This window comes from Heptranchias perlo, chromosome 18 (genome assembly GCF_035084215.1).
Source record: "Heptranchias perlo isolate sHepPer1 chromosome 18, sHepPer1.hap1, whole genome shotgun sequence".
Taxonomy (NCBI): domain Eukaryota; kingdom Metazoa; phylum Chordata; class Chondrichthyes; order Hexanchiformes; family Hexanchidae; genus Heptranchias; species Heptranchias perlo.
In genome coordinates this window covers 52,590,536-52,617,511 of record NC_090342.1, presented here as the reverse complement: position 1 = coordinate 52,617,511, position 26,976 = coordinate 52,590,536, and the positions used below count along the sequence as shown (strand labels likewise).

The 26,976-nt window shown below is 46.5% G+C and overlaps 1 protein-coding gene across 3 annotated transcripts in view; it reads right to left on the bottom strand.

Moving 5' to 3' along the window:
* tbxas1 (thromboxane A synthase 1 (platelet)) overlaps positions 1-26,976 on the bottom strand; it is a 177,049-nt gene that overhangs the window by 95,786 nt on the left and 54,287 nt on the right. For all 3 annotated transcript variants that reach the window (XM_067999917.1, XM_067999919.1, XM_067999918.1), the window contains exon 4: positions 21,854-21,906. In XM_067999917.1, the coding sequence (XP_067856018.1) occupies positions 21,854-21,906 (53 nt within the window). The remainder of the gene's footprint in view (positions 1-21,853; positions 21,907-26,976) is intronic.

Below are 26,976 nucleotides of genomic sequence, written 5' to 3'. Positions count from 1 at the left end.
GGACTAATAAAAATTGCCCAGGTATGTCCTGTCCACAAAAAGCAGGACAAATCCAATCCGGCCAATTACCACCCCATCAGCCTACTCTCAATCATCAGCAAAGTGATGGAAGCTGTCTTCGACAGTGCTATCAAGCGGCACTTACTCACCAATGACCTGCTCATCAATGCTCAGTTTGGGTTCTGCCAGGACCACTCGGCTCCAGACCTCATTACACTCTTGGTCCAAACATGGACAAAAGAGCTGAATTCCAGAGGTGAGGTGAGAGTGACTGCCCTTGACATCAAGGCAGCATTTGACCGAGTGTGGTACCAAGGAGCCCGAGTAAAATTGAAGTCAATGGGAATCAGGGGGAAAACTCTCCAGTGGCTGGAGTCATACCTAGCACAAAGGAAGATGGTAGTGGCTGTTGGAGGCCAATCATCTCAGCCCCAGGACATTGCTGCAGGAGTTCCTTGGGGCAGTGTCCTAGGCCCAACCATCTTCAGCTGCTTCATCAATGCCCTTCCCTCCATCAGAAGGTCAGAAATGGGGATGTTCGCTGATGATTGCACAGTGTTCAGTTCCATTCGCAACCCCTCAGATGATGAAGCAGTCCGTGCCCGCATGCAGCAAGACTTGGGCAACATCCAGGCTTGGGCTGATAAGTGGCAAGTAACATTCGCGCCAGACAAGTGCCAGGCAATGACCATCTCCAACAAAAGAGAGTCTAACCACCTCCCCTTGACATTCAACGACATTACCATCGCCGAATCCCCCACCATCAACATCCTGGGGGTCACCATTGACCAGAAACTTAACTGGACCAGCCACATAAATACTGTGGCTACAAAAGCAGGTCAGAGGCTGGGTATTCTGTGGCGAGTGACTCACCTCCTGACTCCCCAAAGCCTTTCCACCATCTACAAGGCACAAGTCAGGAGTGTGATGCAATACTCTCCACTTACCTGGATGAGTGCAGCTCCAACAACACTTAAGAAGCTCGACACCATCCAGGACAGAGCAGCCCGCTTGATTGGCACCCCATCCATCACCCTAAACATTCACTCCCTTCACCACCGGCGCACTGTGGCTGCAGTGTGTATCATCCACAGGATGCACTGCAGCAACTCGCCAAAGCTTCTTTGACAGTACCTCCCAAACCCGCGACCTCCACCACCTAGAAGGACAAGGGCAGCAGGCACATGGGAACAACACCACCTGCACGTTCCCCTCCAAGTCACACACCATCCTGACTTGGAAATATATCGCCGTTCCTTCATCGTCATTGGGTCAAAATCCTGGAACTCCCTTCCTAACAGCACTGTGGGAGAACCTTCACCACACGGACTGCAGCGGTTCAAGAAGGCGGCTCACCACCACCTTCTCAAGGGCAATTAAGGATGGGCAATAAATGCTGGCCTTGCCAGCGATGCCCACATCCCATGAACGAATAAAAAAAATCCAGAGAACCTGAGTTCAATCCCACCATGGCAGTTTGAGAATTTGAAATTAGTTTTTTAAAAAACTGTAAATAAAAAGCTGGTATCAGTAAAAGTGAACATGAAGCTGACAGATTGTCATAAAAACCAACTGGTTCACTAAGGTCTTTTCTTGAGGGAAGGAAACCCGCCATCCTTACCCGGTCTGTCCTATATGTGACTCCAGTCCCACACCAACTTGGTTGACTATTAATTGCCCACTGAAGTGGTCTAGCAAGCCATTCAGTTTGTATCAAACTCAGGGCAACTAGAGATCGGCAATTAATGCCGGCCTTGCCAGAGACGCCCACATCCGTGGAATAAATAAAGAACTGCGGTCCGAGGTAACTCGCGGATTGATGAGCTTCCTTGTCGTTTCACATGTACGGTCGGCTCTCAACCAATGGGGATAAAATTCAACTTTAATGGCAGTGCAAAACAGGCAGTTGCGGACCAGCTACCCATTATACACGCCCCACTCGGCAATGGAAAGGAACACATACTTAGTTGAGTTAAAGAAGAGCTGGAATGCAAGAAGTCTGACATAGAACAGAAAGTGCGTCGTGGATTTGTCAGCATTTGAAAGAGAAAGAAGTGTTTCCTTCCTCAGAGCTGGGTACTCAAACAAAATATTTTCTCTTTTATATACTGACTGACCTGCCGTGGAATTCCAGCACTGCCAGTTTTTAAATGTATTTTGTATCTGTGCAAAATGACTAGCTGACTCATCCTTTGAACTAAGAATATAGGAACAGCAGTCAGCCACTCAGCCCTTCGAGCCTGTTCCACCATTTAATTAGATCATGGCTGATCTGTATCTTAACTCCATTTACCCGCCTTGGTTCCGTAACCCTTAATACCTTTGCCTAACAAAAATCTTATCAATCACAGTTTTGAAATTTTCAATCGACCCCCAGTCTCAACAGCTTTTTGGGGGGACAGAGTTCCAGATTTCCACTCCCCTTTGTGTGAAGAAGTGCTTCCTGACATCACCCCTGAATGGCCTAGCTCTAATTTTAAGCTTATGCCCTCTTGTTCTGGACTCCCCCACCAGAGGAAATAGTTTCTCTCTATCTACCCTGTCAAATTCTTTACCGTGTCTGTCATGGCAGTCGTGAACAATTTAAATGACCGGTCAGAAATTACACCCGAGGCTCAGCTTTTACAGAAAACATTGTAAATGTCAATGGCAGTAACAAAATAAAATCAGTATTAACTTTTTGCAAGGTAATATTTACCAGTAAATGCAGGCCAGTGTACCCATTCAATCGTTTTTTTTGTGTGTCTCTATGTGTGCAGTAACCATGTGTATGCAAGGTCATTTCTGGTTGGTCTGACATAGTTAGTTACAGGGCTGTGGCCCAAATGAAGTGGGAGATGTGACAGAGTCCCACCCAATGGGGGTGAATGGGCAGCTACCAAACCGCCATGTCATTTCCTCCACCTACTCCACTATATACCCATAGAATTTTAACATAATAAGCACGTTACAAAATGCAGCAATTCACCAAGAGATCGCAGACTTACCCATAAAATGATCTATCCACCTTCCAACTGCTCCAACACTCAAGGGCCAACAAACCCTGCCTTGTCCTCAATGGCCTTGACTCTACATGCACCATCTCCCACTAGCACATGGCACAGACCCACCCATGCTCCTACTCTCCACAGCTCCACTTGGCTAGCGCCCAATGTGAAGAACACAGCACAGCTAGCTAAAAGCACGAGCACGCTGACAACATGTAACCTTTTTAAAAATTATTTAAACAACCAGGTCAGCAGTGGCTCCGGACCATAGACTCCATTGTATCCTTTTAGCCTACAGCCCAACCTGGCTGATTCCCAGACTCTGTGCTGGTGGATACACAGAAAGAAAGAACTTGCGCCTTTCCCAACCTCAGGAAGTCCCAAAGCACTTTATAACCAATTAAGTACTTTTTGAAGTGTAGTCACTGTTGTAATGTAAGAAACGTGGCAGGCAATTTGGGTACAGCAAGCTCCCACAGACAGCAATGTGCCACTGACTAGATAATCTATTTTAGTGATGTTGGTTGGGGGACAAATATTGGCCAGGACACCAGGGAAAACTCCCCTGCTCTTCTTTGAATAGTTCCATTGGATCTTTTACATCCACCCGAGAGGGCAGACAGTTTAACGTCTCATTCAAAGGACAGCACCTCCAACTGTATTGCACTAGAGCATCAGCCTAGATTATACGCTCAAGTCTCGTGGCGTGGGATTTGAACCCATAACCTTCTGACTCAAAGACAAGAGTGCTGCCGACTGAGCCAAGAGGAGTGGCGAGAACACTCACCCCATTGCTAAAAAAACCCCACCTGATCTGATGGTCAGAATATAACGAACAGATAGCACTGCTCCCACATGCCTGACCACTGCATGGAAAAAAGAGACCATTCTTTAAAAATTTAGTCTGTGAGCAGCGCCGCAGCAGGATTAAATATTATAATAATAAATGGCAATTTTTCTTTAAAAACCTCTCTTTCAAAAAGCATAAAGGATCTTTGGGGACTACAAGGGATGTCTCAATATTCATGAGCTGCACGTCTCCCAGACTAAATCCGTTCCTTGTTGTTTGCTATAAATGGGCAATGCTTTCGCAGAGACCATCAATCATCGCGGTAATCTTCAAGCAGCCTTCTGTTCGAAGTTCAAAGAACCTTTATGCTTTATCCCGTGTGCCAACAGATTTACTTATCTATGTAAACATCTATTATACCATTCTGGTTCAACAGCCCAACATAGCAAACAGATATTTAAGAAAATACAACAACCCAAACACAAAATTAATTAGCAGAATTATTAAGAGTGTTCACGAATGTATACTGCAATTCACAGTGAGGTAGTTTGTGTTGAAATCAGGATTCATCGCATTGTCTGCCACTTTAACTCATACTTCTCTAAGTCCTTCCTCCTACAATTTACAAGCTTTTGGACACCAAAAGTTGCCATCAACTAATCATTACTTCTCTTTTACTCTTTAACCTCCATTTGTGTCCCGCTCTCTTGCCCTTGACTTTTTATATAGACTTATGATTTTTTTTAAAAAGGGCTGAAATGGTTTTGTGGTGAATGAAACCATCTGAAAGAAATATCTTAACCTAACATCTACTTAAGTGTGCTACTCTCCCAAAAAGCAGACCTGTGTCGTGTTGACCCTTACTAGTTTGGTCGAGCATGAAAGGAAAATTACAGTTTCATACAAAACATAATGCTAACCAGATAAAAAGCAAACCAGCGAGTGCTGGGAATCTGACATAAAAACGAAAATCGCTGGAAATGCACAGTCAAAATCTGAAGAGGGGCAAAGAAAGGTGGACATCCTTCATCATTACTCAGATGTAGTTCATCTAGCATCAGTCAACCCCACTGCTCAGTCATGTTGAACAACATTTTATACCATCAGAAAAATGAATTTTGCTGTTGAATGCATGATGAGCCTGATGCCAAAATCCCAAAAACAAGGAAGAGAAAGGGCAATTGTTCAATAATGCCAGTCTCCACACTGGAAGCAGGGTGGAAACTGTATCGGACAATGGGGGCCTGTTGATAGAGTAAGCAGTAGTAGCTGATAAACTGGTAAATGGGGTAACTGGAACAGGGCCTGGTCATACTGACAGAGCTGTAGGAGGAAGGGGGAAAAAACACAGAAATATTTTGTGTCGCTGGTGCGTTTGAGCAAGAGTCAGAAAGATTAAAAAAATACTATGACAAAATAACACAAAGGAAGAGAATATTAAACTAAAACCTATCTCTTTTACCAAACTTTTGGTCACCTGACCTAATAGCTCATTCTTTGACTTGGTGTCATTTTTTGTCTGATAACGCTCCTGTGAAGCACCTTGGGACGTTTTACTACGTCAAAGACACTATATAATTGCAAGTTGTTGTTATTGTTATTCAAAACTTTAAAACATACAAAAAAAAGCTGCTCATCAGCTAGTTAAGGAAGTAAGAAATCAGGAAATTCTCAGGTTTGTGCTGAGATGCTCTGAATTGATGAAGGAGGTTAAAATCAGCAAGAGCTCCTACTCCTGATCGCTATCCAGTAACCCGTACTGGAAAGTTCACGTGTAGATATCGGTGACGACAGCACTGGTCTCAGCCATAATGTCCCCTCTCCCCCTCTCTCCATTGTCAAAGAGCCTGCTGCCACTCATGATCTAGACTCACACTTGAAGAATGGTCGTGTCTGGAACCGTACCTGAGCAAGGAGTCAACGCCTTCAGGGGAGTGGGAAATAAAAGGGTAAAGGTAGATATTGCCCTACCATGAATAAGCATGTCACTGGAGAGCTCCCATAGGTATGTTGTGCCTGAAAACATTCATCTCAGAGCATGTGAGTCACCTTTCCATTACATCACATCATTTTCACTTCACTAACATCTGTTTATCCCATTCTCCAAGCATGCTTCCCCATGAGAATGCCATTCCCTTGTTCATTCCTTTAGGTGTCAGCCCTGGATAAGTTGGTAGCACTCTCTCCTCTGAGTCAGAAGGTTGTGGGTTCAAGCCCCACTCCAGAAACTTGCAGCACATAACCTAGGCTGACACTCCAGTGCAGTACTGAGGGAGTACTGCACTGCTGGAGGTGCTGTCATTTAGATGAGACGTTAAACCGAGGCCCTGCCTGTCCTCTCAGGTGGATGTAAAAGATCCCAAGATGCTATTTTGAAAAAGAGCAGGGGAGTTCTCACTGGTGTCCTGGCCAATATTTATCACTAAAACAGATTGCCTGGTCATTATCACATTGCTGTTTGTGGGACTTTGCAAATGGGCTGCTGCATTTCCTACATTACATCAGTGACAACACTTTAAAAGTACTTCATTGGCTGCAAAGTGCTTTGGGTTGTCCTGAGGTCGTGAAAGGTGCTATAGGAATGCAAGTTCTTTTTTCTTTCCTCAGCCAATGATCTTCTGCAACCTATCGATTGGAGTAATGTGAGCGCTGCGCAGATTCTTCATCTCCTGCATTCCCCGTGCCCATTTCCACTTGATGGCTCTCCAAATAGCTGGCTGAGGTTGGAAACCCACCATGTTGGGAAAATCATGAGGATGAAGTTGCAGCCGGCCTCTATGTTCAGCCACTGTCAGTGGTGATAGTTGCCTCAATCACATCTATACTCCTCGCGTAAGTGACACAACAGTCTCTGTCTGATACAGCACCTGCATCACAACTTCAGAATTATTGTGGCGCCCAGACTTGCACTGGAATGTTATTGTGTCACGCTGCAAAGGATCATCATAAAACACACCACAGTACTACTGCACGGCTGAAATCAAACAGAGTTCGGAAGGTATTTTATAAGAAAAACAGTTGTCTGGCCTCCAGTGACACCGTTTTGATAGCACAATAGAAGCACTGCCCTTTCAGATTTCTTGTCGAGAATTATAAATAAATCAGTAAGAAAAGACACTGTTAATGGCTACAGCAGAGCTGCAAGCATTGAAGGGAGCTAGGTGGGGGTAGGGTTCCCAACCCTCCCGGAATTACGGGAGTTTCCCGGAATCGGGGATCCTATCAGGGCTCGAGAGTTACAGGGGAGAGGGGGAGACTGGGGGCTCGGGGAGGGATGGAGGTTGAGGAATGGGGGCTTGGGGAGAGATGGAGATTGGAGAATGGGGGCTCGGGGGAGAGATGAAGACTGTGGAATAGAGTCTCGAGGAGAGATGGAGACTGGGGAATGGGGTCTTGAGGAGAGATAGAAACTGGGGAATGGGGGCTCGGGAGAGAGATGGAGACTGGGGAATGGGGTTTGGGGAGAGAGGGAGACTGGGGAATGAGGGATCAGGGAGAGATGGAGACTGGGGAATGCAAGCTCAGGGGAGAGATGAAGACTGGGGAATCAGGGCTCGGGGAGAGATGGAGACCGGAGAATGGGACTCAGGGAGAGATGAAGACTGGGGAATTGGGGCTCAAGGAGAGATGGAGACTGGGAAATGGGGAATCAGGGAGAGATGGAGACTGGGGAATGGGGAATCAGGGAGAGATGGAGACTGGGGAATTGGGGCTCAGGGAGAGATGGAGACTGGAGAATTGGGGCTGAGGGAGAGATGGAGACTGGGAAATGGGGAATCAGGAAGAGATGGAGACTGGGGAATGGGGGCTCAGGGAGAGATGGAGACTGGGGAATGGGGGCTCGGGGAGAGATGGAGCCTGGAGAATGGGAATCAGGAAGAGATGGAGACTGGGGAATGGGGGCTCAGGGAGAGATGGAGACTGGGGAATGGGGGCTCAGGGAGAGATGGAGACTGGGGAATGGGGGTTCAGGGAGAGATGGAGACTGGGGAATGGGGGCTCGGGGAGAGATGGAGCCTGGAGAATGGGAATCAGGAAGAGATGGAGACTGGGGAATGGGGGCTCAGGGAGAGATGGAGACTGGGGAATGGGGGCTCGGGGAGAGATGGAGCCTGGAGAATGGGAATCAGGAAGAGATGGAGACTGGGGAATGGGGGCTCAGGGAGAGATGGAGACTGGGGAATGGGGGCTCAGGGAGAGATGGAGACTGGGGAATGGGGGTTCAGGGAGAGATGGAGACTGGGGAATGGGGGCTTGGGGAGAGATGGAGCCTGGAGAATGGGAATCAGGAAGAGATGGAGACTGGGGAATGGGGGCTCAGGGAGAGATGGAGACTGGGGAATGGGGGTTCAGGGAGAGATGGAGACTGGGGAATGGGGGTTCAGTGGAGATGGAGACTGGGGAATGGGGGCTCAGGGAGAGATGGAGACTGGGCAATGGGGGCTCAGAGGGAGATGCAGACTGGGGAATAGGGCTCGTGGAGAAAGATGGAGACTGGGAATGGGAGCAGCCAGTAAAGGGGTCAGTGAAATCTGGGGTCCTTACTGTGGGTAAATAGTGAAAGACTGTTACCAGTGGTGTGTGACTGGGTAACGAGGGAATGGAAACCAAGGATTCTCACTGGACGAACCACGGGGAAAGGAGGAGGAAAGTTCTTGAACTGAAGGCTATTAAACTGTGGGATCCTTCACCACATGTGGTTATTGAGGTAGGGACTAAAACTTAATTTAAAAGGGAAGGGGATAAATATGCAAAAAAGAGGAATATAAAAGGATCTGGGGGAATGGGGTTACAGGAGGGAGCAGCAGCACTGGGGGCTGAATGGCCTCCTCCTGAGCTGTAATTTCTATAAAAACTCTCCTTTATAAGTTAGAGCCTAGGGAATGGTTTAGAAATGTTGGCGCTGAGCTGAGTTTAGGACAATGTGCCCTGTGAGAAGTGCCCCAAACACTGAGCCTGCTGCCCTTTGAGTAATCTCTTGGTTTGGTTCAGCTCGGTCTATACAGGCCAGTTTTGATGTGTGAAGTCCAAGTACAGATCAGCTTTGAAGGAGATAGGGAGAGACCTGGGGCGTATTAAAAGTGGCACCAACTTGGGAGCCTGACCACACCTCGTGCATTGCAGGGGATCTCTGGCTGTAGTTTCAGGGTAAATATCACTGAAGTGAATAGAGGGGAGTTTTATATACTGCCCTTTCTCTCTGTGGACTCCTGTGTCATATACCATGCCACTCGGACTTAAACAAGCCTGGTTTGGCTGGCCCACTGCTTTTCTCTCCATCCCTATGTGCAAGCCCTTAAACTTCACCCTGAATTTAAGAATGCCACCTGTGCAGATTGGGATCCAACTCTGGTTTTTGAGTTGGCCACCCGGGAATTTACAAATTACAGGGGACACAAGTTTAAACTATGGAAGAGTAGGAATAGACTGGATGTTAGGCCGTTCTTCTTTTCCCAGAGAATTGTGAGCCTCTAGAATATGTTGCCGGCTGGTGTGGTGGGTGCTGACTCTCTTCCTTCAAGAGGGAGCTGGACCGGTTCCTGACTGGGGCAGAGATCACATCATATAGAAGGTAAGTGTCTTTATAGATAACACTTGGTCAATGTGATCTCCTAGACTGTTTTCGATCGCCTGAGGGGGTTGGAGAGAAATGTTACAGAGTATTTTTTCCCTTATTGGCCCTGGTTTTTTTCTGTTTTTTTGCCTCTCCCAGGAGAGGCGGTGGGTGTGAGGATGGGAGGTAGGGGGAGGGAAGAAGTGTCTAGTCATGATGGTCTGGCCATCATGGTGTGGGGCAGACTTGATGGACCAGCTGGTCGTTTCCTGCCCGTCAATTTCCTATGTCCGTAAGTGGTAAACCGGATGCAAGATTTTACAATGAAAGTCCATTCTTTCTTCCTTCTGTGTCTTAAGATGTGGAAGCATTACTCTTCAAGTTTTTGATTACAACATTTACTTGCATTTATATAGTGCCTTTCACATAGCAAAACGCTTTACAGGGATGTATGAAATTAAAATTGACGCTGAGCCAAAGAAAGAGAGATTAGGAGGGGTGGCCAAAAGCTTGGTCAAAGAGGTAGGTTTTAAGGAGCATCTTAAAGGAGGAAAGAGGTACAGAAGCAGAGAGGTTTAAGGAGGGAATTCCAGAGCTTGGAACATAGGCAGCTGAAGGGACAACTGCCGCTGGTGGGTGAAAGAAGGAAGGACAGACAAAGAGACGAACACCAGAAGAACAGAGAGTTCAGATGGGAGTTGTCTGTAAAGCCGGAGAGGGTTAGAAAGATGGGGAGGGGTGAGCCCATTAAGTTTCATTATCAACAAAGCAAGCATCAGAACTCAAGTCGTTATCTCACGACTGTACTGGGCCCCTGCCTGAGTTTGGACTTGGCAATAGGTGGTAACACTATGTGCACTTCACTGCGACACAACGGCTGAGGTCAGTCAATCACTGTAATGGGGGAACTGCAGATACAAACCCATGGCTCCAAATAATGCTACACTGTGCCATCCTCACTCCCATAAATATAAATATTAAAATGATGGGTATGATCCACATGGTGCTTACAAGGTATAAGATAATAAAGGGGTAATTTTGTGAGGCTCCACTTGTCTTGCCTCGTCTCACAACATTACCCGCCTGTACCTGTACTCAAACACTAACATTTGCTGTAACACTGAATAGAATAGTCAGCCCAGGTATGTGGCAATCTTATTGGTGAGTTTATTTTTACCTTATTTTTCCCATGTGAGTTTTATATTAAAAAATAGTTGAGGGACGATAGTCCCAGGGGAATATAAACCATCAGCATTGAGCGCTTGTAGGTCAGATACAGTAGGGTTAGATGCAGGGTAAAGTTCTCTCCACTCTTCCCCCAACCACAGAAGAATCCCTCTAGTGTAGCATTTCCTGAAACAGCCTCTTCTAGTCTCTGAATGAGATTCCCAATCTAGTGCCATTGAGAATCCTATTTGTGTAATGGGCCCACGCCCCTGAGGAAGTGGATTGAGACTGCCCAAACTCAATGTACATGGCAATCTTCACAGGTATCAGACAGAGAAGATAGACATGATGTGTCTTTTTTAAAGGATTATTTCAAACACCTCTGTACCCTCATGTAATCACTGTAGGGCTGTCAGCTTAGTCTTTTTGCGACATTTGGTCAAGTTTTCTTGAGTGACGTCTGCCTCATCACCTTTTGTTATTAGTCCCCGATCCTACTTTCTCAATGCCCATTCTCTTCCCTTTTGAAGTACCCTACTCTGTTGTTTCTTCAAACTTTGAACTTTTCTGCTTGAATTTGTGGTAACTCATAACTTCCTATGTTTTATTTTGCTGCATTCCTTGATTTGCTTGCATTCTTCTTGCCATTCTTTGCACCTTCCATCTGTGCTGGTACTGTTTAATTTTTTAAAAAATCCTCCAGTATGCCCACGTGCTCTCCTGAACGCCCGATCCATGCTGGGGTACAGTACTACAGTTTTACAAGAATGAGACCAGAACTGAGAGGTTATACCTATCAAGAAAGATTCAAAAGGCTGGGGCTCTTCTCTCTAGAAAGGAGAAGGCTGAGGGGTGACTGATAGAGGTATTTAAAATTATGAAAAGGTTCAATAGGGTAGACGTAGAGAAAATGTTTCCACTTGTGGGGAGACCAAAACTAGGGGCCATAAATATAAGATAGTCACTAATAAATCCAATAAGAATTCAGGAGAAACTTCTTTACCCGGAGAGTGGTTAGAAAGTGGAATTGCTACCACAAGGAGTAGTTGAGGCGACTAGCATAGATACATTTCAGGGGAAGCTAGATAAACACATGAGGGAGAAAGGAATAGATGTTTTTTTTTAATTCGTTCAAGGGATGTGGGCGTTGCTGGCAAGGCCAGCATTTATTGCCCATCCCTAATTGCCCTTGAGAAGATGGTGGTGAGCCGCCTTCTTGAACTGCTGCAGTCCGTGTGGTGAAGGTTCTCCCACAATGCTGTTAGGTAGGGAGTTCCAGGATTTTGACCCAGTGACGATGAAGGAACGGTGATATATTTCCAAGTCTGGTTGGTGTGTGACTTGGAGGGGAACGTGCAGATGTTGTTGTTCCCATGTGCCTGCTGTCCTTGTCCTTCTAGGTGGTAGAGGTCGCGGGTTTGGGAGCTGCTGTCGAAGAAGCCTTGGCGAGTTGCTGCACTGCATCCTGTGGATGGTACACACTGCAGCCACTGTGCGCTGGCGGTGAAGGGAGTGAATGTTTAGGGCGGTCGATGGGGTGCTAATCAAGCGAGCTGCTTTGTCCTGGATGGTGTTGAGCTTCTTAAATGTTGTTGGAGCTGCACTCATCCAGGCAAGTGGAGAGTATTCCATCACACTCCTGACTTGTGCCTTGTAGATGGTGGAAAGACTTTGGAAAATCAGGAGGTGAGTCACTCGCCACAGAATACCCAGCCTCTGACCTGCTCTTGTAGCCACAGAATTTATGTGGTTGGTCCAGTTAAGTTTATGGTCAATGGTGACCCCCAGGATGTTGATGGTGGGGGATTCGGCGATGGCAATGCCATTGAATGTCAAGGGGTTAGACTCTCTCTTGTTGGAGGTGGTCATTGCCTGGCACTTGTCTGGCGCGAATGATACTTGCTACTTATGAGCCCAAGCCTGGATGTTGTCCAGGTCTTGCTGCTTGCGGGCATGCACTGCTTCATTATCTGAGGGGTTGCGAATGGAACTGAACAGCGAACATCCCCAATTCTGACCATATGATGGAGGGAAGGTCATTGATGAAGTAGCTGAAGGTGGTTGGGCCTAGGACACTGCCCTGAGGAACTCCTGCAGTAATGTCCTGGGGATGAGATGATTGGCCTCCAACAACCACTACCATCTTCCTTTGTGCTAGGTATGACTCCAACTGCTGGAGAGTTTTCCCCGATTCCCATTGACTTGAATTTTACTCGGGCTCCTTGGTGCCACATTCGGTCAAATGCTGCCTTGATGTCAAGGGCAGTCACCCTCACCTCACCTCACCTCTGGAATTTGGCTCTTTTGTCCACCATTGGACCAAGGCCGTAATGAGGTCTGGAGCCGAGTGGTCCTGGTGGAACCCAAACTGAGCATCGGTGAGCAGGTTATTGGTGAGTAAGTGCCGCTTGATAGCACTGTCGATGACACCTTCCATCACTTTGCTGATGATTGAGAGTAGACTGATGGGACGGTAATTGGCCGGATTGGATTTGTCCCGCTTTTTGTGGACAGGACATACCTTGGCAATTTTCCACATTGTCGGTTAGATGCCAGTGTTGTAGCTGTACTGGAACAGCTTGGCTGGAGGCGCGGCTAGTTCTGGAGCACAAGTCTTCAGCACTACAGCCGGGATGTTGTCGGGGCCCATAGCCTTTGCTGTATCCAGTGCACTCAGCCAATTCTAGGTATCACGTGGAGTGAATCGAATTGGCTGAAGACTGGCTTCTGTGATGGTGGGGATATCAGGGGGAGGCCGAGATTTATTATCCACTCGGCAGTTTATAGGCAGTAGCAGGGGAATCAGCAAATTGCACACACTGGGGATGGAACCTGAAACCTTTCTGCCTGTATGACTCACTATCACACTGCAATGGTAGACCTCTTTGCCTGTCATCTTCTGCCTCTTGTATTTCTGGTTGGGGTGCTGTGCCATGGTCTTTGAGGGAAATAATCCAGAGAACAGGAGTTCAAATCCCACCATGGCAGTTTGAGAATATGAATTCAATTTTTTTACGAAATGTGGAAATAAAAAGCTGGTCTCAGTCAAACAGGACATGAAGCTGTCAGATTGTCGTAAAACCCCAGCTGGTCCTATAGGGAAGGAAACCTGCCGTCCTTACCTAGTCTGGCCTATACGTGACTCCAGTTACCCACCACCATTGTTGACTCTCAACTGACCTCTGAGTGGCCTAACAAGCCACTTAGATTGAATCAGTCTGTGACAAAAAGGAAGGCCCACCACCACCACCTACTCGGGGGAACGAGGGATGGGCAATAAATACCGACCGTACCAGCAACGCCCACATCCCAAGAATGAATAAATAAATAACATTTCCCAGGTGAGAAATCTTCGGCTATTTGTAGCATTTTGTGTTGAGTTTGTGCTGCCATCACAGAGGTAACACAAAAACATATCTGCTTTGAAAGTTTATTACTCTCTTCCTTGTCTCAGCAGCCAGGCCCTGAAACCCATGTTTATTCTGAAGGCATCTTCTCTCGCCCTGTGTGTAATTAAGGTGGTTTCTGCAATGCTGTGTTGCATAAAGTATTGCTTGAGCTCTGTTTCATTCATGTTGTATGCGTGTCTTCTGCCGCTAGATGGCGTGTGTGTGTTTCAGATGGGGTTGTAAGCATGTTCTGTGTGTCTGTGTCAGCTCTGGGGGTGGACTCTGTTGGAGCACTCAGTGTTGTAGCTATGTAATTATAAGTTGCCTGATGATTTTGAATATTGAAAGAACTTGCATTTATATAGCCCCTTTCACGACCTCAAGATATCCCAAAGCGCTTTACAGCCAATGGAGTACTTTTGAAGTGCAGTAACTATTGTAATGTAGGGAAATGTGGCAGCCAAATTACGCACAGCGAGGTCACACAAACAGCACTGAGATTAATATGTTTTTTAGTGATGTGGGTTAAGGGATAAATGTTGGCCAGGACACCAGGCAGAACTCCCCTGCTCTTCTTTGAATAATGCCGTGGGATCTTTTACATCCACCTGAGAGGGCAGACGTGGCCACGGTTTAACATCTCATCCGAAAGACAGCAGGGCAGACAGTGCAGCACTCCCTCAGTACTGGATTATGTGCTCAAGTTTCTTAAATTGGACTTGAACCACACCCTTATGCCTCAAAGGCGAGAGTGCTACCCACTGAGCCAAGGCCAACATCTAATAATAGAACAGTGATTTTTAAGGTGCTTTTATATTGATGTTCCAGATACGTGGTCTTAACGGCATACTATAATATAAAGAAAGTGGACTCCGCACATCTGATTTCATCCAGAGCCCGCCTGCTCAAGGTGCAGATGCCAGACGCAGCTCTAAAAGCAGGGCTCCTTCGAACTCCGACCGGCTCGAATAGGGCCTGTCAGGACAAAGGAAAATTGGTTGAGCAGCACTCCACTTGGGCACCGCGAGTCCTTTGGTTGATGAAGGCTCTAAAACAATTGACCGAGTGTGGCACCAAGGAGCCCTAGTAAAATTAAAGTCAATGGGAATCGGGGGGAAAGGTTTCCAGTGGCTGAAGTCATACCTAGCATAAAGGAAGATGGTAGTGGTTGTTGGAGGCCAATCATCTCAGCCCCAGGACATTGCTGCAGGAGTTCCTCAGGACAGTGTCCAAGGCCCAACCATCTTCAGCTGCTTCATCAATGACCTTCCCTCCATCATAAGGATAGAAATGGGGATGTTCGCTGATGATTGCACAGTGATCAGTTCCATTCGCAACCCCTCAGATAATGAAGCAGTGTGTGCCCGCATGCAGCAAGACCTGGGCAACATCCAGGCTTGGGCTGATAAGTGGCAAGTAACATTCGCACCAGACAAGTGCCAGGCAATGACCATCTCCAACAAAAGAGAGTCTAACCACCTCCCCTTGACATTCAACGGTATTACCATTGCTGAATCCCCCACAGTCAACATCCTGGGGGTCACCATTGACCAGAAACTTAACTGGACCAGCCAAATAAATACTGTGGCTACAAGAGCAGGTCAAAGGCTGGGTATTCTGCGGCAAGTGACTCACCTCCTGACTCTCCAAAGCCTTTCCACCATCTACAAGGCACAAGTCAGGAGTGTGATGGAATACTCTCCACTTGCCTGGATGAGTGCAGCTCCAACAACATTTAAGAAGCTCGACACCATCCAGGACAAAGCAGCCCGCTTGATTGGCACCCCATCCATCACCCTAAACATTCACTCCCTTCACCACTGGCGCACTGTGGCTGCAGTGTGTATCATCCACAGGATGCACTGCAGCAACTCGCCAAGGCTTCTTCGACAGCACCTCCCAAACCTGCGACCTCTACCACCTAGAAGGACAAGAGCAGCAGGCACATGGGAACAACACCACCTGCACGTTCCCCTCCAAGTCACACACCATCCCGACTTGGAAATATATCGCCGTTCCTTCATCGTCGCTGGGTCAAAATCCTGGAACTCCCTTCCTAACAGCACTGTGGGAGAACCTTCACCACACGGACTGCAGCGGTTCAAGAAGGCGGCTCACCACCACCTTTTCAAGGGCAATAAATGCTGGCCTCTCCAGCGACACCCACATCCCATGAACGAATAAAAAAAAAGTTGCAGGCTTCCCATCTGGGGAAAGGAAGAAACGATATATAGAAATACACAGAAGTTACAACACGAAAACGGGCCATTCGGCCCAACCAGTCCTTGTGGGCGTTTACCCTCCACGTGAGCAAATAGTTCTAATTACATTTACCCACCCTGTTCCCATATCCCTTCAACCCCATATCCTTTCAACCACCTAGCCAATCTAATCTTGAATGTTTCTGTTTCTGTCTCAACCACTAACCCTGGAAGTGAATTCCACAGTGTCACAACTGTCTGCCCTCCGTTCTAAATCTCTCACATTTAATCTTTATCTACGGCCCCTTGTTCTTGACCCCTCAAGATAACCTGCAATAAGTGCAGACGATTGGTGCTATGTTGATATTCTTGCACAGCAAATAAACACTCGGATGATTTAAACACTCTGGGTATTAAATGTCCTCAGCTTTCCCAGTAATCACATTTCCTATCGCATAAAACTGTAGAATAAAGTTGCTTTTGCCAGGTCTTCTTCTCCCTCTCTACAGTCTCCAAATTTCAGGCTGTTTACCACAGAGCATACCCCTACTGTCAGGAGGGAATAACTTCACTATCACCACCAAGAATACCAAATCATCACCCACCAGCAAGGGGTGGGCCAGAATTGGAGTGTGACATGTCAGAGACCATTAATTATTTTTCCATTTTCCAAACCCTTATCTTATCTCATGGCCAGACTAACACTTGCTTAATTGAAGACAGCAACTTCAAGTGATAAGTCACCCTTCGGTTGAATTCAATACTTCCCCCCTGCATCCACCTCTAGTCTCCGTGCTGGGAAATCTGGGCTGGAATGCTAAGCTGGACTGAATTATTATTCCACTGGATAAGATCTCTGAGTTCTAAGCTGGGTTGCAAAGTGAAACGGCAGAGAATAAAAGAAACTGGAAAGAGGCCCTATCTTGCCACACAAATCACCTCATGTATCAGTGAATACACAGTCAAAGCCATAATGAATCAACAAGGAAGCAAGAAAGAATGTAGAGAGTGGAGATTAATGGTATGCTTCTTTCATGTAGTCACAAAGCTACTTAAGGGAAAGTCTAGTTTTTGTTCAAACTAGTCTCCTTTTTATGGAAGAAAATATATTTCCTGTAGTCAGTTTTCTTGCCTCCAAAGCGGGCTGCCCTCCCAGAACTCCACTTGTGCTCACCACAAAAAGCAGCTTCTATGGGGAGCAGCATGTCCCTACTGAAGCAGAACATCTCCTGTTTTCATTGCTCCACCATTGGTGGCCGTGCCTTCAGCCGTCTGGACCCTAAGCTCTGGAATTCCCTCCCTAAACCTCTCCGCCTCTCTCTCCTCCTTTAAGATGCTGCTTAAAATCTACTTCTCTGACCAAGCTTTTGGTCACCTGTCCTAATATCCCCTTATGTGGCTCGGTATCAAATTTTGTTTGAGGACCCTGGGACGTCTTACCACGTTAAAGGTACTATATAAATGCAAGTTGTTGTTATAATGCAGTGAATGGGACGTAGCCTGTCTCAGGGCCAACTATCTATCTTTTTACTGGTGGGCTATAACGGATGTGTCCTGATCTCACTGATAGATGGAAAAGCACCATTTGATCAACCACATATTTCAAGCTAAAGTACAAATACAAGAAAGAAATATACACCGAAGCTAGTTCGACCAACAGATCCGAATAGCGGTGCAGCACTTGTGCTACGAATTAAATGTTGCATTAAATGGGGTGTCATCCAACACGACAAATAATTTCCAGATTTTTGCTGTCCTTTTTCAGTGTTTTTACGTGAGTATTTTAAGTATTGCACGCCTTTCCGCTCCGAGTTTTTCTCACCATCCTGACTTAGTAATGTTTTTGGTCTGACTGAAGACCGGAGATGGCCAACTGCCTGAGGTCGCCAACTCTGGTTGGATGTATTCCTGGAGATTTCATCAAACGACCTTCTGCCTTCAACCGCCCCGCCATTGGTCGCCCAACATGTCCATCCTCGCACAGTTCGCCTTCCCACGCCAATTGGAAAGCAAACAGGCTGTTAATTACCCAATTGACTGTCAGTCAAACAGCCTTTTTATCTCGTCTCCAATATTTTTATAACTAATAAATGTTCAAAGAAAATGAAAAAAATCACACACAGTCTTTTTTAATGTCCCTAAGATTTTTCTCCTGGGTTGTTCGCAGCAGTGTCCTGGAGATTAATCTTTAATTCCTGGAGACTCCTGGACAATCCTGGAGAGTTGGCAACCCTACAATTGCCCAAGTGGCCAACGAGCACCGACCTGTTAACTGAACCAGTTTCACGACCCAATGGAATGTTTTGAAATGACGCTATTTGAGGTGCAATACTTCACACTTGGAGTAGACCCCACACACCCAGGAACTGCTAATTGGTGGGGACAGTGTATCAACTACTCTTTAGCTGATCACCTCAAGCAATTCCAGTCTGCTTTCTCACAGACAACCTGGTCCCAATTTCAGCTGGTAGTCTTGTGAGGAAAGACCATTTCCATTTTGACCCTGTTAGTTCAAAGTCACTCACATTTCCCCTATATATAATCGAAGTTAGTAAAAAACACATTGAATTTTCACCAGGACAGAGCTCAGCTTTCGTTATATATAACCTTGAGTCAAATCTCCTTTGCTACAAGATCGCTCCAGTGCTATCCATTACAGGACCATCTTGGAGCAACTCCATAGAAAACACTCAATGGTGGGAATTCCAGCCAAGCAGAGAGCTGCTCTGGGACTCTTAACCCTGGTAAACCATGTTACTCAATCTCCCGAAAGGCAGCAATTGACCTCAGCAACCTTAGGATAGCAAGAGGGGAAGCTATCATGCTGCTGATTGTTTTCTAGTGAATCCTGCTGTTGGCCTCACCCAAGTGGCTATTCTTCAGGATCAGGTGAGTGTTGGTAGTTTATTGACTTGAAGGATATATCATAGCCAAGTCTGACCCAACATCTGCAAGTGCCCACTTTCATGCCAGGGTTACTGGCTAGCAATTAGGAGCAGGAACCTTGGCCAATTTTACCATCTGTATCCGTGTGTTCGTTGACATCGACTGTGGCATCCCAAATTGCCTAGACTTTGTCAGGATTGAACAAACTATATCACACCTCTCTGCTCAGAATTTAGCAGTCTGAATCTCAGTGAGTGACAACAGCAAGATGAAAAGCTCCAACATTCTGATCACGCTCGGGAGAAAGGCAGGGCCAATGACCTCACCTTGGGAGATCTAAAATTTATGTGTGTCATAGTTACTGTCCACTCCTGTATTATTCTATGGTACTGTCAGCCCATGATAAACATGAGCAAATATCCATGAAAATGCAATTCAGCACCACAGGTTTGTTATCAAGTCTCACAGCCGCAGAAGTTCACAGCACAGAAAGAGGCCATTTGGCCTATTGTGCCTGTGCTGGCTCTTTGCTACAGCAACCCAAAGCTAATCCCATTGCTCTGCTCTCTCTCCCATAGCCCTGTATCATCCTCTGCTTCAAATATTTGCTATTCCCTTAAAAGATACAATGGCCTCTGCCTCAAAACACTTCCTGTGGGAAAGTATTTCATGTTCTAATACCTCTCTGCAGAAAGACATTTCCCTTAAACTCTCTCCCCACTCTCAGTGGGTGCTTTTATTGGTAAAAAAATTCCTGCTTCTACTAAGAGTCATGACCTATTCTCCAGACCTATCTCATACATCTACTTAGTTTTCATAAATCAGGCAAGTCTACTCAGCCTCATTAATTTAGAAGTGTTTAACTGAGCAGTGATCAACATCTTCAAACTGACAGTAGTTTAAGCAAAAACTTCTGCTTTACTTTATCGTCGCCACTAGATATATCTTATGTGCTTTCTTTTTGGGTGTTAGCCTTGGCTCAGTGGTAGCACTCCTGCCTTTGAGTCAGAAGATTGTGGGCTCAAGCCCTACTCCACAGACTTGAGCAAATAATCTAGGCTGACACTTCAGTGCAGTACTGAGGGAGTGCTGCACTGACTTTTGGATGAGACATTAAACACCTGAGGGCCTCGTCTGCCCTCTCAGGTGATGTAAAAGATCCCACAGTACTAATTCGAAGAAGAGCAGGGAGTTCCCCCAGGTATCCTAACCAATATTTATCCCTCAGCCAACATCACGAAAACAGATTATCTGGTCATTATTTCATTGCAGTTTGTGGGATCTTGCTGTGCGCAAATTAGCTGTCAGGTTGCCTACATTACAACAGTGACTACACTTCCAAAGTATTTCATTAGCTCTGAAGCACTATGGGAAATCTTGACATAGTGAAAGGCACTATAGAAATGCAAGTCCTTTATTTCTTCCGAAACATATCTGCTACAGAAAAGTATATTCAGTGTGCGCCTGGTGACATTTAGTTCAGAAACATGAGTACTACACAGTTAAATGGCTTAAGGTTAAGTTGTGCTCAAGGTGCTCCTCCATGAACAACGGTCAGTTCCCTGAATTACCTGTTCTCAGCTTGGCTGGTGGTTGGGTATTACAATCTGTCTTAGCTCCCCTGGGCTAGGGAGGGGAAAGTCAGCCAGATTTCCTGTTCCCGATTGTTATCCAGTGACCCATGCTGGAAGTGTGTTTGTGAGGACCTCAGGCGAGGCTGTGATCCTGAGGGCTAACCAGCCTCATGACATTCATCGTCAAGGCTCACACATAACATGCACGTCTACCAGTTACCAGTGTACAATCAGCAAGGAATCATCACCTTATAGAGGAGGAGCGGAGGGCGTAGGTGAGACAAAACTATTGTGCTTTAAATCAACTGGGATTTTTTCTAATGACTTTCATTCATGGAGACATGATGGCCTCGATATTAACGTTCCCACAACAGGCAGGAGAGGGTTGGGCGTGGACGTTAAAGACTTAAATATGGGGAAGGCATCCCCAACATGCTGCGCACGCGCCCACCGCCTTTTTTACTGTGGTGGATATTGGAGCATCCGAGTAGCGGGACTCTTCATGAACGTATTTAAATCAGGCTTCTACAGTGCAATTGGGAGCCCAATTTAAACTTCACTGCTACTGCACGGATTTCCCTGGGGTGGGGAAACCCAGCAGTGAAAGGGAGACAGGAGCTGCTGGCTCCACATGGTAAGTGCCTTTTTTCAGCACTCCTTGTGGGCCAGGAGGATCAGGAATGCTCCCCCCAGCCCCTCAAGGAAGCCTTCAGCCTTACCCCTGCCAACTGCAGCTTCTCCCTTCCCCTAGCTGCGATGGCCTCTCCCTCCAGCCCCAATGGCCATCCCCCCAGCCCCAATGATCTCACTCTCCCTCCAGCCCCGGTGGCCTTTCTCTCTCTCTCTCTCTCCCTCAAGCCCCGATGGACTCGCTCTCTCCCCCCAAGCCCCGATGCCCTCTCTCTCCCTCAAGCCCCGATGGACTCGCTCTCTCCCCCCTGCAACAATGGCCTCTCTCTCCACCCTGCCGCGATCATCGACTTTCCCAGCTCCCAATTGCCGGGGACCCCTCGGGTCCTCGGCTGCAGCATCCCTCCGCTGGTTTTGCCTCCTGGTCGCCAACCAAATTGATAACCTGGCCTGCCGCCAGACAGGAAATGGAACAAAAAAATGTTAATGAGACGCTGAGCCTTTCAAATTACCGCTGTGTTTCCATCATCCATAAAAGCAATTATTCCACCCAGTGAAGACTGGAGATAGTCATTGCAATGTTGATCAGTGTTCCTCCTTTTTCTCTCCCTCATCCTCCCAGCTACGGCACGTCAGTTTAGTAATAAAAGTTTTTTACAATAATAGCCTGCTTACCCACAAACTCGACCATACTTCCGGATCAATTCCTGGTGACCCTCAAAAAAGCCCTGTTTGGAAACAAAAATAAGATAAATATGTAAATTCTCAATAAAAACAAGCCTAACAATAATACTTCTAATTCTCCCAGCGATTCAGTTGGTAAAGTGTGTAAGTAAGAGGAGGTCCAGGTTCCATATCTGGACTGTGAGGAGTTAGCTGAGCTCAGCAGTTAAGGTGCTATGAATAGAATCATTGCCCCAGGCTAGTGAGCGGAGAAATCAGCCAGGGTTCCCACTCCGGATCATAATTCAGTGATCTCTGACAGACAGAGTGACCTCTGACTGACAATGTGACCTCTGACAGACAGAGTGATCCCTGACAGACAGAGTGACTCCTGACTGACAGTATGACCCCTGACAGTGTGACCCCTGACAGACAGAGTGACCCCTGACTGACAGTGTGACCCCTGTCAGACAAAGTGATCCCTGACAGACAGTGACCCCTGACTGACAGTGTGACCTCTGACAGAGTGACCCCTGACAAAGTGTGACCCGACAGAGTGACCTCTGACACACAGAGTGACCCCTGTCAGACAGAGTGACCCCTGTCAGACAGAGTGACCCCTGACAGACAGAATGTATATGTGGATGTTGTGTGAGGACAGGATTTGGTTGAGTTCTCATGCTCTCCATGGTAAAATACCATTTGGACATTTGCTGTCTAGGCTCACGCAGGAAGAATTGCTACTAACTGAGGTACTAGGGGGTTGATGGGGCCAGTATGAATGTTCCTAGCACCAGTTGATGTCTTCTGGAGAGAAGGAAAGAACATTTCACAAAAGAACACAAATGGTACTGTTACAGAATTGTCCAGTTAGGTGCCATTTTGGAACCATCCATTTTGTATATATTTTGCTGTGTGAAACAAAAATCGAAACCATAGCAGTACATACACTGAACTAGGTCCCAATGATTAATTTCTATTCTATTTAAATATATCTTACTATACCAGGCAGTTCCCTTCTATATTGCATTATTGGGAGAAAAGAAAGAAGAACTTTGCAATTATGCAGTGCTTTCACATCCTCAGATGTCTCTAAGTGCTTTGCAACCAGTGAATTACTTTTGAAGTGTAGTCACTGTTGTTAACCTGGAAGCCAATTTGCGCACAGCAAGGTCCCAATGAGATGAATGACCAGTTAACCTGCTTTTGGCGGTGTTGGATGATGAGTAAATATTGGCCAGGACACCAATAGAATACTGCTGCTCTTTAAATATTGTCATGGGCTCTTTTACAAGCAACTGAGCGAGCAGGCAGGTCTTCGGTTTAGCAGCTTATCTGAAAAACGGCACCTCCAGCAGTGCAGCACTCTGTCGGTACTGCACTGAAGGGTCAGTGACGATCACGTGAAGTCTGTAGTGGGGCTTGAACCCACAACCTCCAGATTCAGAGATGAAACTCTACTTGGGAGAGTTAGTGTTCTCAGGATTAATATTATTATTTAAATCTGTTTGAAATGCTCCTAGTGCACCTCCATTTAAGGTACTGAAGTCCCAGCCCATTTAATTTGGAGTAGTAAATGGGTCAACATTCTGACTTGCTATCCCATGGTCTAGTTTATTTTATTGAAGGCTGCTCAGGTTCAGTCAGTTACTGACGAATACACATACTCCTCATGAGCATCCATGGATGGCGATGACACAGACCTGCTTCAATCCTGTTCCTATAGAGAACGTTATTTGACTTTCAACTTTGATTGGTGAGAGTGACTGCCCTTGACATCAAGGCAGCATTTGACCGAGTGTGGCACCAAGGAGCCCCAGTAAAATTGAAGTCAATGGGAATCAGGGGGAAAACTCTCCAGTGGCTGGACTCAAACCTAGCACAAAGTAAGATGGTAGTGGTTGTTGGAGGCCAATCATCTCAGCCCCAGGGCATTGCTGCAGGAGTTTCTCAGGGCAGTGTCCTAGGCCCAACCATCTTCAGCTACTTCATCAATGACCTTCCCTCCATCATAAGGATAGAAATGGGGATGTTCGCTGATGATTGCACAGTGTTCAGTTCCATTCGCAACCCCTCAAATAATGAAGCAGTCCGAGCCCGCATGCAGCAAGACCTGGACAATATCCAGGCTTGGCTGATAAGTGGCAAGTAACATTCGCGCTGGACAAGTGCCAGGCAATGACCATCTCCAACAAGAGAGAGTCTAACCACCTCCCCTTGACATTCAACGGCATTACCATCGCCGAATCCCCCACAGTCAACATCCTGGGGGTCACCATTGACCAACTGGACCAGCCATATGAATACTGTGGCTACAAGAGCAGGTCAGAGGCTGGGTATTCTGTGGCGAGTGACTCACCTCCTGACTCCCCAAAGCCTTTCCACCATCTACAAGGCACAAGTCAGGAGTGTGATGGAATACTCTCCACTTGCCTGGATGAGTGCAGCTCCAACAACACTCAAGAAGCTCGACACCATCCAGGACAAAGCAGCCCGCTTGATTGGCACCCCATCCACCACCCTAAACATTCACTCCCTTCACCACCGGCGCACTGTGGCTGCAGTGTGTACCACCCACAGGATGCACTGCAGCAACTCGCCAAGGCTTCTTCGACAGCACCTCCCAAACCCGCGACCTCTACCACCTAGAAGGACAAGGGCAACAGGCACATGGGAACAACACCACCTGCACGTTCCCCTCCAAGTCACACACCATCCCGACTTGGAAATATATCGCCGTTCCTTCATCGTCGCTGGGTCAAAATCCTGGAACTCCCTTCCTAACAGCACTGTGGGAGAACCTTCACCACATGGACTGCAGCGGTTCAAGAAGGCGCCTCACCACCGCCTTCTCAAGGGCAATTAGGGATGGGCAATAAATGCCGGCCTCGCCAGCGACGCCCACATCCCATGAACGAATAAAAAAATAGCCCCTTGCGATCTCACCAACTCATGTGGGCAGTTCTGTGATTTTGGAAACCAATTCCATTGCTTCTCTATTTTTGCCCGGCTCTGTCCAGTTATGAGTTATTGCAGTGGGAACTTTGCCTCAACGATCGTGCGTAATTGGCATCTATTCCTGTAACTATGGAAGCCCTCGACAAGAACTCCTGGTCAATGGTGATAAATGAGTCACTTTTCTCTTAGGCTCCCATTTGCTTTTCCATTTTTGCTTCTATAAGCCCAGTGACAACTTGCCTTTTAAGAGCCATAGGGGAAACAGATAAAAGAGGAGGAAAGGGAAATGTATTGTTCAGCAATGGCATAGATTTCAATCACAAATCAGCTGATGGAGAGGCAGTTAAAAATCCTACTCTGGATATACTAAACCCAGTTAATGGCACCTCTGGAACTCAGTGTTAAGTGCTGGAAAGGTTGCGGGAGATCTGAAAAGAAAAAAGACTTGCATTTATATAGCGCCTTTCACAACCTCAGGATGTCTCAAAGCGCTTTACAGCCAATGAAGTACTTTTGAAGTGTAGTCACTGATGTAATGTAGGAAACTTGGCAGCAAATGTGCGCACAGCAAGGTCCCACAAACAGCAATGAGATAAATGACCAGATAATCTGTTTTGGTGGTGCTGGTTGAGGAATAAATATTGACAAGGACACCGGGGAAAACCCTCCTACTCTTCTTCGAAATAGTGTCATGGAATCTTTTACATCCAACTCAAAGGGCAGACGGGGCCTCAGTTTAACGTCTCATCTAAAAGACAGCACCTCCGACTGTGCAGCACTCCCTCAGTACTGCACTGGATCACCCTAGATTTTGTGCTCAAGTCTCTGGAATGGGACTTGAACCCACAAACTTCTGACAACAAGGGCAAGAGTGCTACCCAATTGAGCCACAATTGAAATCAAGGACAAAGTTTGAAAGGGCGCAGCTATAGTGGCTGAAATAAAGGGAACTAATAGTGCAGTTAAGAGAATGTGAAACGAGCAGCAGAGGGTGTTTGCAGCGGTCATGCGGCTGGAGGAGGTGACTGAGCTATGGTGTGGCAAGGCTCCGGAGAGATTTGAAATCGAGAATGGGGCCTTTAAACTCAATTCACTGAGGCAGGAGGAGTGAGTGTAGTTTGGTAAGGTTGGGGGTAGGGGAATACCGGACATGGAAATCTGAATATGTTGGAGCTTGTGGAGGCGAGGAAGGTCTTGAGGCTGTGGGAGTCAGTCAACGGAAAGGGTGAAGACAAAGATTAGCATTTCAGCAGCGATGGGGGACAGGTGAGGGTAAAGGGTGTGATCTGCATGCATAATATAAATGTCGGTTTAGTCCACTGTGGTTAAAGTGGTCTTATTCCTGTAAGATTTCTGTACTGACTCAACTGTACGTAAAACTTCCAATTTCCTTTATGGAGCAGAGACAGAAATTACACCCAGGATACAGTAAGTACCCTACATAAAAAGAAATGGATCCAGTCTGCATGAAAAGAGCTGTTGGACTAATTGTGGTTAAAACCTGAAAGGGCAAGCTGCAAAGAACACGAGAGTCTGCTCTGAGCGTGACACTGATGGATGGCCAATGGGCTTGAAGTAACTGCGTGAACGCCATTAAAAATTCCATTACACTGGCACAGTCTCTTTGTGTTCTACACACTTCAGAATTATAGGGTAGTGGATATTCAGAAGTCGGCATTTTGACCAAACTCTGCAAATTCTGGCCACTATTGTAGTTTGGTAGCACACATCCTATTTTGTTCAGTTTTAAAATATATTTGTGAAGATTCTTGCTGCAGCTTTTCCTTTCAGTTTCTTTATCCTTTGTTTTTTTTTAACTCACTCCTCTTCTCTCATTTCTCTTTTTTGTTCTTTTCTACTTTCCCTCTTTTTCTCTAACCAGTTCATTTTCCATTTCCCCTTTTCTTTCTACCTTGCCCCTTCCGATTTTGCCCGAGTCTCCATTCTGCAATGGTGTGTGATCTGATCTAGGGCAGGTTACATAGAATTACATGTGCAGCACAGAAACAGGCCATTCGGCCCAACTGGTCTATGCCAGTGTTTATGCTCCACACGAGCCTCCTCCCACCTTACTACATCTCACCCTATCAGCATATCCTTCTATTCCTTCCTCCCTCATGTACTTATCTAGCTTCCCCTTAGGGATGAAGATAGTTGGGAAAGGCACATTGTAACAA